The 20,673-nt window shown below is 44.0% G+C and overlaps 1 protein-coding gene across 1 annotated transcript in view; it reads left to right on the top strand.

Annotated features, from left to right (window-relative positions):
- Positions 1-2,767: 2,767 nt before the first annotated feature.
- The window catches only part of sh2d4a (SH2 domain containing 4A), a 50,994-nt gene continuing 33,088 nt past the window's right edge, over positions 2,768-20,673 (top strand). Inside the window, exons 1-3 of the mRNA XM_080200066.1 lie at positions 2,768-3,219; positions 7,449-7,720; positions 18,552-18,711. Coding sequence (XP_080056192.1) covers positions 7,555-7,720; positions 18,552-18,711 — 326 coding nt within the window. The 5' untranslated portion in view covers positions 2,768-3,219; positions 7,449-7,554. The remainder of the gene's footprint in view (positions 3,220-7,448; positions 7,721-18,551; positions 18,712-20,673) is intronic.

Below are 20,673 nucleotides of genomic sequence, written 5' to 3'. Positions count from 1 at the left end.
TCTTCCAGTTGAAAGAACTGTCCTCGACTGAGAGTTGCAGACTGGCACATTCCAAGGTCCAGGACTATGTGCTGAGGGATGCACTGAAACTTGGGGCTGCCACCGCAAAGGCACAATGGGGAAAGGCCACAGTGTAGAGCCTTTCAACCGAGGCAGACCGTGGGCCCGGGAGCAGAATACCCTCGGCCTGTGTAACTGTGTGCCAATATGAAAAATAACAGCACACAGTAAAATCTGAGGCATGTATGTAGTTTTAGGCAATGAAATGTAATGAATGCAATGTTGTGTAAATAAGCATTGTATTGTACTGGAAAAACAATTTTTTTTTGCACTGTTTGTAATTTTTTGATCGTTTTGCAATAGTTTATTTCTTTTTTTATGAATAAAGTATATTTTTGAAATAATAATGTAAAGTGTACAATGCCTCACCATTAACCTGGACTGTACATTTTTGCATTAGCCTGTACTGTGCCCTAATTAACCTTGACAGTGCCCTAATTAACCTGTACTGTGCGTGTGCTCATTAATCTGAATTGTATGTCTCATTAATCTAGACCACATCCCCGTCAATGTGCCCTTATTTAACCTGCCCACCCCACCCCCTCCATGAACCTCAACCCTGACTTGCTGCAGCATCAACCCTGGTCAGTGCCCTTTTCTTCAGTCTGCTCTATTTTATTTTGGAAGTGGTAGGTCCCTCTCCCCTGCCTTGTATTTCTGATCTATTTAAAATTTAAACCTTAGCCTTCCCCCACCCCCAGTGCCTCAGTCACTGACACCTTCCCTGCTTCTTAATTCTTTTAATGCATTTTCCATGAGCTCACTGATCTCTGATATCATCCATTGCCCTTATCCTCTCTCCTTCTGTATGTGTGTGTGTGTGTGTGTGTGTGTGTGTGTGCCCTGTTTCTCTCTCTTTCTTGTCTCTTTCTCTCTCTTTCAACCAGAAACTGGTGCTGAGTTTTTTTTTGTCATAAGATATACTTTATTCATAAATCTGAGTACATTACGATCATTCCAACATGGCCATCACACTAAAAGCAATAATATTCAGGCTCTTCATTTTCATTCGCATTCCAACTATTAGTTTATAAATTGAGTTTCTGTCTTTATTTGCTCTGTTTGTGAACAGAACTCACACTCACCTGATGAAGGGGCAGCACTCTGAAAGCTAGTGGCTTGTGCTACCAAATAAACCTGTTGGGCTTTAACTTGGTGTTGTGAGCCTTCTTACTGTATTTACCCCAGTCCAACGCTGGCATCTCCACGTCATAGATATTTATACTGCAGGGTGAGGGTGACATTGATAAATACTTCTAAAAAAATCAAGTAACTTTCTGAGATGCTTCAATACAATGAAGAAAACATTTTAGACATGGTCTTACGAATGCTGCAAGGTTATTTTAAAGGCCGTTGACATAGAAAAAGTTGCACTCTGAGGTGACTTAGTATAACTGAGATGCATGTAATATTCACTGTTGTCATGATGTGGAGATGCTGGCGTTGGACTGGGGTAAACACAATAAGAAGTCTGACAACACCAGGTTTAAGTCCAACCGATTTATTTGATAGTAAACTCACAAGCTTTCAGGGTTTGCCCCTTCGTCAGGTGAATGGAGAGTTCTGGCCTCAGACAGAGCATATGACAGCACAGACAGTTTCCAGATTACTGATTAGAATGTGAGCCTTTACAATCAGTAATCTGGAAACTGTCTGTGCTGTCATATGCTCTGTCTGAGGCCAGAACTCACCATTCACCTGACAAAGGGGCAAACCCTGAAAGCTTGCGAGTTTACCATCAAATAAATCGGTTGGACTTAAGCCTGGTGTTGTCAGACTTTTTACTATATTCATTGTAGGCACTGAGTTTTTCCTGCTGTTCCAGCAATGTGGTGCTGCAGGACATTTCCCCCCACCCCCCAACCCCCCACTGCCTGGGACTGTGCCTTTAAGGGACTCCCCTGCCCCACACACACAGTAAAAAGTCTGACAACACCAGGTTTTAATCCAACCGATTTATTTGATAGTAAACGCACAAGCTTTCGGGGTTAGTCCCTTTGTCAGGTGAATGGAGAGTTCTGGCCTCAGACAGAGCATATAAAGCACAGACTGTTTAGAGATTACTGATTAGAATGCGAATCCTTACACCTAACCTGCTGTTCAAGACCTGAAGTGGTTGACAATGTGAGTGGAAGGAGCACTGATCACAGGTTAAAGAGATGTGATCAGTGCTCCTTCCACTCACATTGTCAACCACTTCAGGTCTTGAACAGCAGGTTAGGTGTAAGGATTCGCATTTTAATCAGTAATCTCTAAACAGTCTGTGCTTTATATGCTCTGTCTGAGGCCAGAACTCTCCATTCACCTGACAAAGGGACTAACCCCGAAAGCTTGTGCGTTTACTATCAAATAAATCGGTTGGATTAAAACCTGGTGTTGTCAGACTTTTTACTGTGTTTACGCCAGTCCAACGCCGGCATACCCACATCATGACTACTATCCACACACACACACACACCACACACCCCTCCATCCACTCAAATCGTTACAACGTGTTGCAATAGCAATAGGTTACAGTGGAGTATCAAGCTGGCCACTCAGTGCCAGGCTGGGGGCACCCGCCCACACTCCAGGTAAAGGTGTAACAAGGGGAGGGGAGGATGTTGTCTGATTGGTCCATGGAGGAAGGGGCGGGTCTATGTTAATGAGGCGGCTGGCTGGAATGTGGGGAATTCTGCTGGAGGTGGTGCGGGGCTTTGAGCGCTGGTAAAGCAGCAGCGGCAGCCAGGCAGAGAAAGAAGCGAGAGGGAGAGAGAGCCACCGCCCGGGCTCAGTCTCAGAGCTCCACCACTCTCTCAGTCTGAGCACTTTGTAGCTGGGCTCCCAGTCCGGGTTGGGACCAAGGTCTGGCATTTAGAGCATTCACACAAGCGTCGCTCACACATCCGCGCGGAGACTTTTGCGCTTCTTTGCTAGGAGTTTTAACCAGAGGATTTGGACTAGCTGCAGCAGTGCTGGTGAAGGAACAGCAGTGGTGAAGGGTGTCTGTTCCCTGTCTGCTCCGAGGAAGGGGGTCTATTGATTTCCAAGCACTGTCTGCGCCGAAATTGCACCCTCGTGTCATGTAATGGTGGAAATCGACGAGGATCGATCCAACTTCCTGACCTTTATTGGAGTGCAGAGGGAAGGGGAGCCCCAGCTCCAATGATCCAGGTGTTGGTAAGTTTGTTCTCGATCCTGTCGGTTTTGAATTCTGATTTTGTCCTTTACACTTAAGGGCATGAAATCCCCTCCCTCTCCCTCTCCCTCCGGATTTCTTAACATTTGGACAGCCAGCGGTGAAATCAAAGGACTGGAAACCTGGAGTTGTGTCTGAGGTCCCCACCGACAAGTTGCTAAACGTATCGCACTTCCTCAGAGGTGGTACAGGGGGCAAGTTCACCTCTCCTGGCTTTCTCTGGCCATTTGGGTGGCATTGCCCCACTCTACTGGCAGGTTGAAACTGTATATTTTCACTGTATGTTAATTAATCTTTTTCACTGTATGTTAATACATGTGACAGATCAAATTAAAAGGGGGAGTGGGTGGGATGGTTTAAAATAATTTTACTGTGTGTGAAGTAAACAAAGTGCGACATGCATGATTATATCACCTGATTGAAGTAACCTTTAAGTGCTTCTGATCCCTGAGGCAAATGGTTAAAATGTTGAGAGAGTGCATTAAAGAAAACAGAAAGTGTTAGCAATGCTTAAAACAAGTTTGGTAACATTTGGAAAATGCCAATCAGTTAACTGTCATGAAGGTGAGGATGGTTTTATTAGATGTTGATCTCTTGCCTGTCCACAGCTCTTGCCGTGGGACAGAGAGTTCATTATAGCTTAGTAGGAGGAAAAATTTCAATTCCTGAACTCAATAAATAAAAAAGTTCCCGTTTAAATGGAACTCTTGGCAGAAACTGCTGAGGCCTGATGGGGCTGTGTGTTTCCAATTAGAACTTAGTCACATTTTTGTGAAAGTGTTTTTAAATGGGAATTAAAGCAGAATGCAGCATGTGACTTTTTCACCCTGGCCCCTTGCGGCCATGACTCATGCAGTATACACTGCTCATGAAGAACGCTTCATTGGCATTGATGACTCTCTGAAGAACACCATTCCATTATATGCTTGAACATTGGAGGAGGGTCCTTGCCAAGTTAACCCGGCCCCAATTGAATGTAGCACAGTACATACTTAGGAATGAGTTTCCACTGTTGGCGGTGAAATTCAATCCGTGTAAAACCATTGTCCTTGCGGTTTAGGATACATCAAACTATTCTAGTTTTGTTCCAAACCTCCCCTAATTATTTTACAGCCTTTAAGTTACAAGCTCGTCTCTTTGTTTCGCGCGGTGTTCAACTGCTGATGCTTTTGGCATTATCGAGCTTGATGTCATTGTAGAGTGCTTGCAAGTTGATGCATTACACTTGAATGAATCATTGGATGTTTTGTGGTTTTGGAAGAAGTGATCCTTTTCATCAGCGGAATTGTCTGCAAGGATCTTAGTGGTTTCTCAGGACATTTATGTAATTGTAAATGATAGAAAATTAACTTAGAAAAACAGGCGCCAGACACCTATCCCCTCTACTTGTAAGAGTTAATGTTTCACCCAGAAAATGGCTTTCTAGACACTGCGTCATTCCCTTGATACCATACTGGAATGTCAACCTAGAATATGTGCTCAGGTGTGAGTACCAAACAGAGTCATGGCTGATTCCATGAACACGTGTACATGTCTGCTGAAGCTCTTTTTCCACACTTTTTAGGAGGCGTGCATGCTATATTTCTTCTCCTGTTTGACTGGCATGCAAGTTGCAAGAAATGAAGCCTCTCCTTAAATCCCGCCCAGGCTCTGAAGTTTTACTGCACTTGATTTTTAATAACAGATTGTGTATTGTTTACATTCATGCACTTAGAATATTATTATGACTCTTTCTGACCTCCTATTCCCCACCAAGTTTATACTTGCTGTAAGCTATGGCTCAGTGAGTTAACAAAGGGCTAGTTGGCCTACTCCTGCTCCTATTTCTTATGTTCTCTGAATCAGAAGGTTGTGGGTTAAATCCCATTCCAGAGCACAAAAGTCAATGCTAACACTCTGTTGCCATTAAGAGGGAGTGCTGCACTGTCACAGGTTGCATTTTTCCAGATGAAACATTAAGTGAGACTCCTTCAGCCCTCTCAGACGGATAGCCTATCACATTCTTCCTAAGAAGAGGAGTTATCCCTGCTGTCCTGACAATTAACACCAGAATAACAGATTGTCTGTCTGGTCATTATTGTAGTGTCTACAAGAGCCTTTTTTAAAATGTATTCATGGGACATGGGTGTCGTTGGCTGGCCAGCATTTATTGTTCATCCCTAGTTGCCTTTGGAGGGCAGTATGAGAGTCAACCACATTGATGTGGCTCTGAAGTCACATATAGGTAAGGGCAGGAGATTTCCTTCCCTAAAAGGGCAGATGGGTTTTTATGACAATGGTTTCATGGTCATCAGTAGATTCTTCATTCCAGTTTTTTTTTAATTCAAATTCCACCACTTGCCATGGTGGGATTTGAACCCGGGTCCCCAGAACATTTGCTGAGTTTCTGGATTAATAATCTAGCAATAATACCACTAGACTGTTGCCTCCCTACAGGTTGCTGTGTGCAAATTGGCTGCTGCATTTCCAATATTAAAAATAGTGACTGCGTTTTTATCCCAATGCAGATTTCAGCCAAAGGTCTTGAAAGTCACCACCTAATGCAAGTTTTTTTTTCCCAATTCTATTTGGGGCAAGAAGAAATGGCGATATATTTCCTGACTTTGTTCCATCGCAGTCGCTGGGTCAAAATCTTGGAATTCCCTCCCTAATGGCATTGTGAGTCAACCCACAGCACTTGGACTGCAACGATTCAAGAAGGCAGCTCACCACCTTCTGATGGGCAATAAATGCTGGCCAGTCAGTGATGCCCGTGCCCCACAAATGAATATTTAAAAAAAGAACAAAAATGTTGGGCTTTACCTTGCTTTGGGCCAAGGTGACTAGACTGTAGCATAGTGATTACACTGAGGGGCTGGATAAGGGTTCCAGAATCATGAGTTCAAATTCCAACACAGCAACTTAAATTCAATTAATTAAATAAAATCTCAAAAAGCAAGCTTCAGTAATTGTCTTGTAGCACAGAGGGTGGCATCCCTGCCTCTTGATTTAGAAGCTCTGGGTTCAAGTCCCAGTAAGAAGTCTCACAACACCAGGTTAAAGTCCAACAGGTTTATTTGGCAGCACTCATTTTTGGAGTCTCAAGCTCCTTCATCAAGTGAGTGAGGACCTGTGTTCACAAACAGGGCATATAAAGACTCAATTTACAGGTAATCAAGCCTTAAAGGTACAGAATCTCGTAAATTGAGTTTGTGTCTTAATATGCTCTGTGAACACACATTCTCACTCACCTGATGAAGGAGCTTGAGACTCTGAAAGCTAGTGCTGCTAAATAAACCTATTGGACTTTAACCTGGTGTTGTGAGACTTCTTACTGTGTTTACCCCAGTCCAACGCCAGCATCTCCACTTCAAGTCCCAACCCAGGACTTGACACTCAAGGACGGTGCTTTCATAACACGGTCAAACAGGTTGAGAATCAACTGCAAAATCCTTTTGACACGCCAGTGGCTGCCGGTAAGAGAGGCTGAGACTCTTGGTCAGTTATGCTTGATGTGGAGCGGTGCCCCTTGAGGTAAAAGCCTCTGACAACAGGCTAATGACCTGTTAAAGGAAAACCTTGCTTTGGGAGCAGATGACAGGCTGTCTTGTGCATCACTAGATATAGATGTAGAATCCCCACAGTGCAGAAGGAGGCCATTTAGCCCATTGTGTCTGCATCGACAACATTCCCACCTAGGCTCTATCCTCTTAACCCCAAAGATTTATCCCAGTAATCCCTCTAACTACGCATCCCAGGATATTAAGGGTCAATTTAGCATGGCTAATGCACCTAACCCACACATCTTTGGACTGTGGGAGGAAACTGGAGCACCCGGTGGAAACCCACGCTGACACAGGGAGAACATGCAGACTTTGCACAGACAGTGACCCCAGCCAGGAATCGAACCCAGGCCCCTGGAGCTGTGAAGCAGCAGTGCCGGCATGCAAAGAGAGAAACAATAACAATCAGTACTTGAGTGTGAAAAATCCATCTAGTTCATCAATGTCCTTTTGGGGAAGAAAATCAGCTGTCCCCTATCTGGTGTGACATGCACGTGACTCCCAGCCTCTCAGCAAAGTGGTTATGCTTAGCTGTCTTGGAATTGCAACCCACTGTATTCTCGATACTATGGTCTCCAGGGCAATTGGGGATGGGCAATTGGTGTTGGCCTTACCAACAATGCTCTTATCCATGTTAATGAGTAAAATGCTCTGCTTTCCCTTTTCAGGTGACCAGAACCCCGAACTCCAGTTCATTTCTTCAGCACGGACTGTGACCTTGGGCTTGTGTTTTTTCTGCATTGGAGGAGCTGTTAAACGAACAAAGCTTTGAGAATGCTGCAGCAAATATTGGAGACCATGTACATTGAGCCAGATCTTCTGGCTGAGCTAAATGAAGAACAAAAGCAGATACTGTTTTTTAAAATGAGACAGGAACAGATTCGAAGGTGGAAGGAGAGGGAAGAAAGCCTGGAGCTGAAACAGCAAAAGCCTTCGACGAGTAAGCTGATTGTTGTGTTGTCACTGTGTCTAAAGAACTTTTAGACAGAAATCCATATAAAATGTATCACTTTTTTTTATAAGATGCTCACCTTGAGTGGAAGTATTAACGGGAGATTTAACACAGATTGGAAAATCATGAAGATTTGATTCAGTGGCAACTCTTTCCAGTGTAAAAGGGTCAGTAATGAGAGAATTTAACATAAGGAGGTGAATACTTTTAACATGGCAAAGATGCTTTGATCTGGAATGCACTGCCTGAAAGGTGCTGGAATCTGGCACAAAAAATAGAAACTCCTAGAAAATCTTAGCAGGAGTGACAGCTACTGTGGAGCAAGAATAGAGCCAATGTTGAGTCTGGATGACCGTTGAGGGATTTGGAAGGCTAGTGATCCTAGACAATAAAAGGAAAAGAGGCTATTCAGCCCACTGTGTAGCTTTCAAGAGGAAATTGGATCAAACTTGAAAAGAAAATCTTTGCAGAGTGATGGGCAAATAAAATCTGAAAGAACAAGATCAGTAATTGTCTTGTGGCGCAGTGGGGTAGCATCCCTGCCTCTTGAGTCAGAAGGACTAGGTTCGAGTCCCACCCCAGGACTTGATGCTCCAGGAAGCTGACACAGGTTGAGAAACAACCTGTAAAATCTTTTTGACGCGCCCATGGCTGGCGATAAGAGTGGGAAAGACTCCTGTTCAGCTATGAAGTGGAGTGGCGCACCTCAAGTTATAAGCCAGAGGAACTAATTAGATAGTTCTTTCACATAGCCACCACAGACATGGTGGGCTGTAAGAGTCTAGGATGACTAGCCTTCCAGATCCCACAATGGTCATCCAGACTCAACATTGACTCTATTCACTCTCCACAGTTGCTGTCACTCCTGTCATTCCTACTGAGATTTTCCAGGAGTTTCTGGTTTTTTTTGTGCACCTGCACTATTTTGCTTTTAGTCTTCCGAATCTCTTGAACTTAGATCACTTGTAGCTACCAAATGTGTCAGTCCATTTTTTTAGCGCACTGAAAATTACAGGAAAGGAAATGACTGAAAAATATTGACTGTGGCCAATATTCTGCTTCAGAGCAGAGATGTCACAGGAAATCACAACTCACTTTAATGAGCTCCCAAGGTTTCAGCTGGTCTCTTGCAGACAGCTGCATTCTTTACTGCCTCTCAATCTTTTTCCTGTTTCTTGAGCAATTTTCACGTCTACCTGCTTCATTTTGAAGCTGTCTCCAGTAAAGGTATCTTTCCAACTGCACTATTTGGGGTCGCAGCAGACCATCCACCTTCCTGCCCCTACCTCAGCCCATCTGTTGCTCATCCCCCTTTTTTACCTCTAGACTGCCCACCTCAAATGCCCTTGTCACCACCCTCCATAAACCTCGGCTTGTCCAATTTTAATAAACCCTAGAATCCATACAGTGCCAAAAGAGCCCATTCATTCCATCGAGCTTGCACCAATAATAATCCCACCCAGGCCCTATTCCTGTAAACCCATGTATTTACCCTGCCAGTCCCAACGGGCAATTTATCATGGCCAATCAACCTAACCTACACGTCTTTGAACTGTGGGAGGAAACTGGATCACCAGGAGGAAACCCACGCAGACATGGGGAGAAGGTGCAAACTACACACGGACAGTGACTCAAGGCTGGAATTGAATCCCGGTCCCTGGCACTGAAAGGCAGCAGTGCTAAACCACTGTGTCACCCCTAATTGTTGCTGCATGTTGTTATATTCCTGAAAGCCAACAGGATATAATTGGAGGCCAATCTTTCCTTGGTCTGGCACTCCAGTAACATGCATACGCCTCCTAACTTAACTCCATCCTACTTTCAGTAATTGTCTTTCCACATCTGCTCAAGTCATATCCTCCACCTGCTTACAATTGATAACCTAACATTTGTTTCCTATCACAAGCCCAGCTCATGCAGCGTCCCTGAACTCACTGACCTGTATTCTCTCCCACTCAGCCGCCATCTCCAATTTAAAGTTCTCGTCCTCAAGTTTGTGGCCCTGCCTCTCCCTATCACAGTAACCCCACTCCTCCCACCTCCATCTTCTTTCCCCAACCCCGCACCACCCACCCCACCCCCCCCAACACACACACACACACACACACACACACACACACACACACACACACACACACATCTCTCAATCCTCCAACTGTGGCTTCTTCTGCATCACTTTCCCTTCACCCAGCTATTGGTGGTTGTGCCTTCAACCCTGTACTTTTTTTCTGTGAATGGCATGGTGGTTAGCACTACTGCCTCTGCCTCACAGCGCCAGGGACCCGTGTTCAATTCCAGCCTCGGGTCACTGTCTGTGTGGAGTTTGCACATTCTCCCCGTGTCTGCGTGGGTTTCTTCCCACAGTCCAAAGATGTGCAGGTTAGATTCATTGGCTAAATTGCCCCTAATATCGGGGGATTAGCAGGGTAAATGAGGGTTACGAGAATAGAGCCTGGGTGGGATTATAGTCGATACGGACTCAATGGGCCGAACGGCCGCCTCCCGTACCATAGGGATTCTACATTCTGGAACTCCCTCCATTAACCACTCGACTGTCCTCTATAAATGTTCCTTAAAACGCATTTCTTTAACTAAACTTCTCTCCTCCTCATTTATAGAATCCTGACAGTGCAGAAAATGCCATTCGGCCCATCAAGTCTGCACCCACTGCAGACACTCTGACAGAATATCTGACCCAGGCCACCTTCCCTGCTCTATCCTCATACGTTTCTCCTGGCTAATCCATCTAACCTACACATCCTGAGACACTAAGGGACAGTTTAGCATGGCCAATCCACCTAACCTGCACATCTTTAGACAGTGGTAGGAAACCGGAGGGAACGTGCAAACTTCACGCAAACAGTCACTCGAGACTGGAAGTGAACCTGTGTCCCTGGCACTGAGAGGTAGCAGTGCCAATCACTATGCTGCCCCATGGCAATTTGTATTTGATTAACCCCTGTGAAGTATCATGAGACTTATTCTACTTTAATGACTTTGTATAATTTATTTATAAAATTCATATGTTGTGTAAATTTTTGCTGTATTTAGCAACATGGTAGCCTGACTACGATTAAAGTACTTCAGATACTGCGCCCCACCTGAAGGTCACCTTTGAGCATAGGTGTCTGAACAATGTTCGTGGTGGTGTAGAATTGGAATGGGAGCAATAATGAGCTGTTGTGGGATTCGCCTCACATCCCCCTAGAGAGCAAATCTCACTAATGGGAACCTCAGCAGCCATACTATCGCGCTCTATGCCTTTTGGGGCGTTGACAGGCTCAAACCCATTCTGTTGGGGGGATGGGGGTAGAGAAAAGAGAGAGGGGGAGAGAGAGAGAGAAGGGAAGAGCCTTCAATGAACTCCAATTGCTTTTTGGGGTCATTGCGATGTCTCCAATAGTATTGTAAAATTGATCTAGGCTGTCAAAAGGGAAAAGTAAAACAGAATAGTGCCTCATTTTGTAGGCAAATTACTCCAGGTAATGACTCAGGTACCTGGAGTAAGTGTCTCCTGTGTGGGAGGTGAACGTTTGAAGGTTGGGAGGAATGGCACTGAGGGAATTGAAGACACTTCTCTGCAATTTCAAGCACTGGCTGGTTTTAATGCTAATTTTGTAACTTCTTGAAGCTAATATCCTGGCTCCTGCTCACATTTCAACATCTGAACAAAAATATTGCTCGCACTAAATCAACAGAATGATAGACAGATGCAAATCAATATTTGAATCATTCATTCTTTTGCTAACCTAGGCAGCAGGGAGTGTGGTTTCACTCCATTGATCTGGGCTTGATTTGAACCCAGGCCCTTGAGGTTAAAAACTGAGAGTATACTGGCCCAAATTAATAATGCTTTATTGGATTCTTGACTTTTGTTTCCAACATATCCCTTCAAAAGATTAACCTTTCTCTTAAAGGTTAAAGCAAAAAGTAAACACTGTACCATATTTATAGGTGTATAAACCAGTGATTTTTGGGTTAAGAGTAGAGAGTTGGTTTATCCTTGCTCACGGTATCTCTCCTAAGTTGTTTCTACTCAGATTGTGACTCCAACAGTGCACCTGCACATTCTAATTGACTCTTAGATATCACAATTCTCAAAAGAATAGGGTACCAAGAAGTGACTCTCCTGCTATTCCCTCTCCCAATATTCATTTTACTTGAGCTGTCTCTGACTTGTATGACCTGTTTTGGTGTGGGGTACATGCACTTCACCCCCCAACTGATTTTTTTTTGCCAATATTTATGTTCCACATGACCCTCCTCCCACTTCTTCCATCTGACCCTTATCTGCACATATACTTTCTATTTCCGTCTCTCCCATGTTTATTTAGCTTTAGGGAGAGGCGATGGTCTAATGGTATTATCACTTGGATTATTAATCCGGAAACCCAGCTAATGTTCTGGTGACCCGGCAGATGGTGGAATTTAAATTCAATAAAATTCAATTTAAAAAAATCTAGAATTAAGAATCTACTGATGACCGTAAAACTATTGTCGATTGTTGGAAAAATCCATCTGGTTCATTAATGTCCCTTAGAGAAAGAAATCTGCCATCCTTATCTGGTCTGACCTACATGTGACTCCAGAACCACGGTAATGTGGTTGACACTCAACTGCTCTCCAAGGGCAACTAGGGATGGGCAATAAATACTGGCCAACCAACAACATGAAATGAATAAAACAAAAGCTTCCCCTTAAATGCATCTATCCTATTCGCCTCAGCTACTCCTTGTGGTAGCAAGATGTGCACTCTAATCACTCTCTAGGTAAGGATTTTCTCCTGAATTCCTTAGAGTTTATTAGTGTTTTATATTTATGGGCGCTAGTTCTGGTTTCACCTCTGCTGAAGTTCCCTCCATCTACAGTATCGCGTCCTTTCATAATCTTGAAGACCTACGACAGGTCACCCCAGCCACCTTTTTTCCAGAGAAAAGAGCCCAGCCCATTCAGCCTTCCCTGCTTGGTGTAACAGTTCTGTATCGTCTTTGCAAAATGTGCCTTGTTATCAAGGATGGCAGCAGGCTGATATTTGGAGGCAAAGTGCCCTGTAGAGTTCTGGAAGAGTGGCACCAAATTCTTATCCACCATTGCTCTGCACCAAGAATTTCTGAATTGAATTCACTAACCAGAGCCACGTTTCACCTCGGTGAGCCTGCTGCGGGTGGACAGAATGCTTCTCTCTCCTGTTCAGTACGATTGCCTTTGGAACAAATGCATTTTTTGTTTAATGCTCCGTTCCAATGCTGTGGTAAATCTTGCTTTCTATTTTTATTTCGCTTGGCGTTCCCACTGCTGATTACGAACACCTAAAATAAAATGTTACTAATGCTGGAAATCGGAAATAAAAGCGAAGAAGGATGGCGTTGTGGCACACAGTGGATAGCGCGGCTGCCTCACAGAACCTGGGACCCGGGTTCAATTCCGGTCTCAGGTCTCTGTCTATGTGGAGTTTGCACATTCTCCCCATGTCTGCATGGCTTTCCCCCTGGTGCTCTGGTTTCCTCCCACACCAAGATTTGCAGGTTAGCTGGATTGGCCATGCTAAATTGCCCCTTAGTATCCAAAGATTTATAGGTTAGGTGGTTTAGTGGGGTAAATGCATGGGGTTACAAGGATAGGGATGGGTGGGCCTGAGTAAGATGCTCTGTCACAGAGTCGGTACAGACTCAATGGGCCAAATGGCCTCCTTCTGCACTGTAGGGATTCTGTGAAGTGTTATGATGATTGGTCATTTCCATCTGAAACATTGGGCAGGATTTTCTGGCCTGGCTCGCCCAGAAACTGGAAAATTCTGCCTGAAGTCAATGAACCTTTCCATGGTCCATCCCTCGCCCACTCCAAATCCCGTGGCACACGGGATGGTAAAATTCACCCCATTAACTCATTCTCTCCCCGTGTGTTGTCTGACCTGCCAAGTTCTGATGTGGAGATGCTGGCGTTGGACTGGGGTAAACACAGTAAGAAGTCTCTCAACACCAGGTTAAAGTCCAACCAGTTTATTTGATCGTAAACCCACGAGCTTTCAGAAACGCTGTTCCTTCTGGCCTCCACATGCTGTGGTTTGTGGGAGTTTGCTGGTGGCACTTTGGCTGCTGCGTTTCCTACATTACAACAGTGACCACTTAATTGGCAGAAAATATAAATCTGTCGGTATGTAGTTACCTGGTTAGCCCCAGTCCTTTACTCTTTCCCCCAAGGTTTTGCAAATCCATTGCCTTCAACTACCGTACAGTAATTTTGAAATGTTTTGCCGTTTTTAAAAAAAATTCTAGTTAGTATTGGCCTGAAATGTCCGAACCAGACCCCCCAAATGTAACACAGTGGGGGGAAAGAGTTAGTTCAACAACATGATTTGATACCGATTGGTATCTCAGGCAAAGCTTTGAACGTGTAGTAATTTCATAGTTAGCCCTTTTTAGAGTCAGGTGGGGAAGTAAACAGGATGAAGATTTGGTGATTAGAAAGTTTTATGTATTGTGTATGCTTGGACAAACATGCGTTTCCTTGGAAAATTAAGCTACAGAAAATGCAAAAGGCTTGAGGAGTCGAGTTTTTGCTATTGGTTTGTCAAAGTAAGTATCAACTATGGAACCTCTAGCGCTCTCCCTCTGATGGGAAGGAAGCTGTAATGAGGGAGTTTGTCTTCTCTGCCAGAGCTATTTTTTTTTGTGTGTGTATGGTTTACATAGTGCTGCTTAACCCAGCGTGTAATCAGGAACTGATGTTACACAGAGACATGTGGTACAACGCTATGCAATTTTTTTTTCCCATTTGCCCAGAAGAGTGTGAAAATATCAGAGAGGGTGACAAGTGAGGCATTCATTGGCCTTGGCTAAGTATGCCAGCTCAACACCTAATGTGGGTGAACCATGTCGATGCTAGGTTTAAGTCAACAATACTGAGCTAACAGATCTCAACAGACCTCAAATTTTGGTGGATGAGAGATTAAAGGAAAGAAAATACTTGAATTTCAATGGTGCCATTCATGACTTTGGTAGGTCTCCAAGCATTTTACAGCCATTTAATCACTTTTGCAGTGAAGGCACTAGAGTGAACACAGCAGGCAATTTGTACACAACCTCTCGGAATCTCCCCCACGCTTGCCCCAGGTCTGGAAAATCCCGCCTAAGGGTCAACAGACCTTTGTGGTCAGTGTCCTGCCTGCTATGATTCCCATGGTGGGCGGCACAGCAGAATTCCATCTAACATGTTTCCAAAAATAACAGTGCAATAATGTCTGGAAGGATTAATGTTGTCTAGTAAAAATCTAAAGTTGTCTCCACTTAAAGATCTATAGAATAATGAGGAGAACACTTAAGCTAGATAGGTAATATCTTTTCCCAAAGGTAGGGGAGTCTCAAACTAGAGGGCACAGGTTTAAGGTGAGAGGGGAGAGATACAAAAGCATCCAGAGGGGCAATTGTTTTCACCCAGAGGGTGATGAATATGTGGAACAAGCTGCTAGAGGTGGGGACAGTTTTGTCTTTCAAAAAGCTTTTGGACAGTTACATGGGTAAGATGGGTATAAAGGGATATGGGCCAAATGTGGGCAATTGGGACTAGCTTAGTGATATTAGTGGTTTTTTGAAAAACAAGGGTTTAGCCGTTTTTTTTGAAAAAAATGGTGGCATGGACAAGTTGGGCCAAAGGATCTGTTTGCATGCTGTAAACCTCTGATTCTATAAAAGGCTAGGGAATTCAAAGACTGATAGATTTTTTGTTCACTTAGGATATCAAATGTGGAACTAGGGTGGCTGAATGATTTGATGTTTACATGAGTCATGATCTAATTGAGTGGTGAAGCAGGCTTTAGAGGCTGAAGGGCCTAGTTTTATTCCTTTGTTCCCAGATCATTCAGGTTGGACTCAATACTGTGCTTCTCCCATTGGATGAGCTCCAGATCTTTGTCACACTATCTATGTTCTTCACCAAGAAACCCAGTGAGTGGGTTATTATGGGTCACCCCACCCAGAAGGAGTGGCAAAGGGTGCATTATAATCACACATGGAAGCAAGGTGATTGAGGAAAAGAATCTCAAGACGGTTCCAGTATGACAAACAAGTTTTTATTTTATCACGAGAATTGATCATCCTGACTTTATATTGGAGCCAGGCGTTTAGAATCAGCTGCCAATCTACAAGAGAAAGAACCAGGGTCCATTTTATTTATCTGGCGCACTCACCAGATAGGCCGTGGAACATAAGAAATAGGAGTAGAATTAGGCCATTTGGCCCATCGAGTCTGCTCTGCCATTCAATCATTGCCGATGAGTTTTGTTTAAGTAGGTTTGTGATCACACTAAAATATGAAATGTGTTGAGACAAATAACATAGATCCGTTGAAGGAAAAAATGTAAGTACATGAGGGAGAAGGGTATGTTGATCAGGTTGGGCCGAGGTTTATAATATGGCAACAGGTCCTTCGGCCCAACTTTTCCATGCTGCCCAGTTTTTATCACTAATCTAGTCCCAATTGCCTGCATTTGGCCCTTATTCCTCTATACCTATCTTACCCATGTAACTGTCTAAATGCTTCTACTACTATCCCTGGCCTCTGCTACTACCTGTGGCAGCTTGTTCCAGACACTCACCATCCTCTGTGTGAAAAAAATTACCCCTCTGAACCCTTTTCTACCTCTTCCCCCTCAGCTTAACCTTTGCCCTCTAGACTCCCTTACCTTTGGGAAAAGATATTGACTATCTTATTCTACCTTATCTATGCCCTCATTATTTTATAGACCTCAGTAAGATCACTCTAAGCCTCCTACGCTCCCAGTCTATCCAGCCTCTCCTTATAACTCAAACCATCAAGTCCTGGTAGCATCCTAGTAAATCTCTTTTGCACTCTTTTTCTAGTTTAATAATATCCTTTCTTTAAAAGGACGACCAGAACTGTACACAGTATTCCAAATGTGGCCTTACTAACGTCTTGTACAACTTCAACAAGACATTCTAACTCCTGTATTCAATTAGATGAAGGAAGATGTGGAGCAGAGACTGGTTGCGTCAAAATGTCTGTTTCTGTTTCATGAAATTCTAATCAGGATATCAAACGAACCTCCTCTGCTCATCATCAAACTAGTTCCAGTTGAAGGATGGCATCTCTGACGGTGCATCACTCCCTTAGTGCTTCATGAGATCAACATTGATTTTGTACTCAGGCCTCTGGAGTGTGACTTGAACTCTGGACCTTCTGACTCCGAGGCGAGCGAGCTCAGCACTGAGCCGAGGCGAGCGAGCTCAGCACTGAGCCGAGGCGAGCACAGAAGGGCAGCTCGATTCCAGTTGACTACTCTTCAGCCCTCGCATGGTGGGGGGGTGATATCTGGTGGAAGTGTTGTGACATTTGTGGGGGGGTGCTTTGCTGGTGCAGGAATTTGACTTGATTTATCATTGTCACATGTATTAGTAACAGCGAGAAGTATTGTTTCATGCATGCTATACAGGCAAAGCATACCGTCTATAGAGAAGGAAAGGAGAGCATGCAGAACGTAGTGTTACAGTCACAGCTAGGTTGTAGAGGAAGATCAACTTAGTGCAAGGTAGGTCTATTCAAACGTCTGATGGCAGCAGGGAAGAAGCTGTTCTTGAGTCAGTTGGCACATGGCCTCAGACTTTTGTATCTTTTCCCTGACGGAAGTAAGTGGAAGAGAGTATGTCTGGAATGTGTAGGGTCCTTAATTATGCTGGCTGCTTTGCCAAGGCGACGGGAAGCGTAGACAGAGTCAATGGATGGGAGGCTGGTTTGCGTGATGGATTGGGCTACATTCACGATCTTTTGAGTTCCTTGAAGTCTTGGGTAGAGCAGGAGCCATACCAAGCTGTGATACAACCAGAAAGAATGCTTTCTATTATGCATCTGTAAAAGTTGGTGAGAGCTGTAGCTGACATGCCAAATTTCCTTGATCTTCTGAGAGAATAGAGGCATTGGTGGACTTGACAGGTAATTGGTGATCTGAAACCATAACGTCCGTGCAATTTGCTATTGCCAGGAGAGGCAGGGAAGATAGAACTCTGCAGAAGGAAACCTTTTCATTAAACTTTCAAAGGCATCGGTATAGATGCCTCTTTCACCAAGATCTGTTTACAGTGGGATGATTTTCCAAAATCTGTAATGTGAATTAATTTAAGAGCAGATGATGTCGCTGCTATTCATCAAGGGAAATCCTAAGTGGGGAATAAAAGCTTTATTGTGCACTCGAGGCAAACAGTTTTAATGGATGGCATTGAGACAACCATTAACTATTCGAACCAGCAAATGCCTGGGAGCAATTACTAAGTTAGAACATTGCTTGATTTTTCTTTTGGATGGTTCTGGATGGCGAGTCCTTGTTTGGGGGTGGGAGGCACCAAGGACTGACTGCACATCGTACTTTCCACACCACCTCCATCATCGAAGCCAGCCTACAGCTACAAGCCAGCCTTGCCTCTGTCACACCTGAAAGGAAAAATGAAAACAGGATTGTGGTAACTGGAGCTGGGGAGAAACTTGAGGGTTACAGGCTAGTGGAGAAAATGTGATCTGCGCTGCTGAGTGGCTCATTTCCCAATGCCACCCCTTCCTAACCCCCATGTTATCTCTTACCGCTAACTGAGCAGTTAAACCCAGTGTGTTGGTACACTGTGACAGGCCCATCCAATACATCGGCACATGCCATGCAGTGATACATTTGGTATGCTTAGCATGGTTCTGCATTGGTATACTTTTCTTAGCTATAGTATTTGAGAAATGGTGCTGTGAAAGACCTTGATGCATAATTCTCTGCTTTCCTTTAGTGACTGTTTAAAATGGCCTTCAAACTCTCTTTCATTTGCAGGGAATGGGAAATCGGTGAACTGGTTGCTGGCAGCGGACAATGATGTCTGGGTCTGGGTGATGGGTGAGGGCCCTGGCGACAAACCCTACGACCAGATTTGCGATGAAATAATTGCAGAGAGAGCAAGACAGCAAGCTCAAAAAGAGGCTGGAGAACTGCGGTATGAAGTATTTCCATGTCCCTTTCTAGAACAATAACCTTATTTAAAGCCCTTTGTGACTAGAATCAAACCTGTGCCAGAAGGATCTTTTCGAACTGTCCTCAAAAGACAATAGAGTCTCGACTGATCTTTTGTACGTCAGAAATCCTTCCATGTTCATGGTGATTTTGGCTCAGATGGAAACTAAACTTCCGCATTTCAAGTCTCAGACTTTTAAAACAGTGATTAACATGCAAAATCCACATCAATCTGGGTGAATTTAGTCTGCTAACTCCTGGTTAGTGAAAAGTATTTCACAAGGGGGATAGAACATCTATATCTAAGGACAACTAACTGAAATGTAATACTGATAGTTGTCCCGTAAGACAACAGTTTGATTTATTGATGCACAGTGAGTTAGTATTGCTAGGACTGGCCGACTTGTGTTATTGAGCAGTGAGTGCGCAATGTAAAGAGAACATCCCTCTCCTGATGGATAAGATATACGACTGGGTCATTTAGAGACCCTGTCTTCGATATTCCTATTGTCTGGCTACATCCCTGCTGTCTAAGTTGGGTAATGGTGCAAAGTTTGGAAAAACTAAGTGTGGAAGGAGAAAAATAACTTGGTGCAAGAACCAATTGATGTTCTAGTCCTAACTTTAGTGTTGCCCTAACGAGTCCCTACAGTGCAGAAGGAGGCCATTTGGCCCATTGAGCCTGCACCAACAGCAATCCCACCCAGGCCTTATCCCCATAAACCCACATATTTACCCCACCAATCCCCTTGACACTAAGGGGCAATTTAGCATGAACAATCCACCTAACCAGCACATCCTTTTCGTGAAAAATCTCAAACTCAAATTCTTTCAAGTTTATTCCTGGATGCAGGTCAATAATTGTAATTTTCTAACATCTGTCCTATATTACTCAGATCTTGGCACATCAAAGACTTGAGGCTTTGCAAAAAAGATTTCTCTTGTATGAACCCATGTCCCCAAAATAAACTCTGATTCTGCAGATACAGATGAGGAATGTTGTGTTGCTGATCTGTTGAGGCCACTTGTAGATTTGAAGCTATTCATTTGTTGAGCTGCAGTACTTAGTGCTTCAGAATTAATGAAACCAATTATGTATTTGTTGCAATGAAGGATACAATTGCTGTTCCACCCTATGGTGAGGTGAGAGTGACTGCCCTTGACATCAAGGCAACATTTGGTCAAATGTGGCATCAAGGAACCCTAGTAAAACTAGTCACTGGAAATTTTGGGGGGAGCCGCTACTGGTTAGAGTAATACCTGGCCCAAAGAAAGATAGTTGTGATTGGCAGTCAATCATCTCAGGTCCAGGGCATCATTGTGAAGTTCCTCAGGCTAGTATCCTAAGTCCAACCATCTTCAGCTGTTTCATCAATGATCTTCCTTCAATCTTGAGGTCAGAAGTTTGGACGTTCGCTGATCACTGCATGATGTTCAGCACCATTCGCGACTCCTCAGATACTGAAGCAATCCATGTTGAAATGCAGCAAGATCTGGACAATAGCCAGGTTTAGACTGGCAAGTAATATTCAAGCCACACAAATGCCAAGCAATGACCAGCCACAATGAAAGGGGAACTAACTGACTTTCAATGGCATTAGTGTTACTGAATCCCCCACTATCAATGCCCTGGGAGGGGCGGGGATGGGGGTGGTGGTGGTGGACAGCTCTGTGGGTGTACTTACACCCGTGGGACTGCAGCAGTTCAAGAAGGCAGCTCACCACCACCTTAAGGGCATCTAGGGATGTTGGTCGAGCCAGTGATGCCCACATCCTATAAATTGAATGTAAAAAAAAAAGTTTGATTATTATTTCTAGCTGTGTAAGCGGTTTGCCAGATTGCACTGTAGTTCTTCCTTGAAAGTCTAGTACGAGTCTTTGGCCTACTAGCACTATTCCTGCTTCTTGCTCAATGTATGGTACAAGCCCCAGTCTAGACAGTCCA

This window comes from Carcharhinus amblyrhynchos, chromosome 1 (genome assembly GCF_965287045.1).
Source record: "Carcharhinus amblyrhynchos chromosome 1, sCarAmb.v2.hapA, whole genome shotgun sequence".
Taxonomy (NCBI): domain Eukaryota; kingdom Metazoa; phylum Chordata; class Chondrichthyes; order Carcharhiniformes; family Carcharhinidae; genus Carcharhinus; species Carcharhinus amblyrhynchos.
The sequence above is the reverse complement of the archived record's forward strand: the minus strand, read 5'-3'. Positions and strand labels throughout refer to the sequence as shown.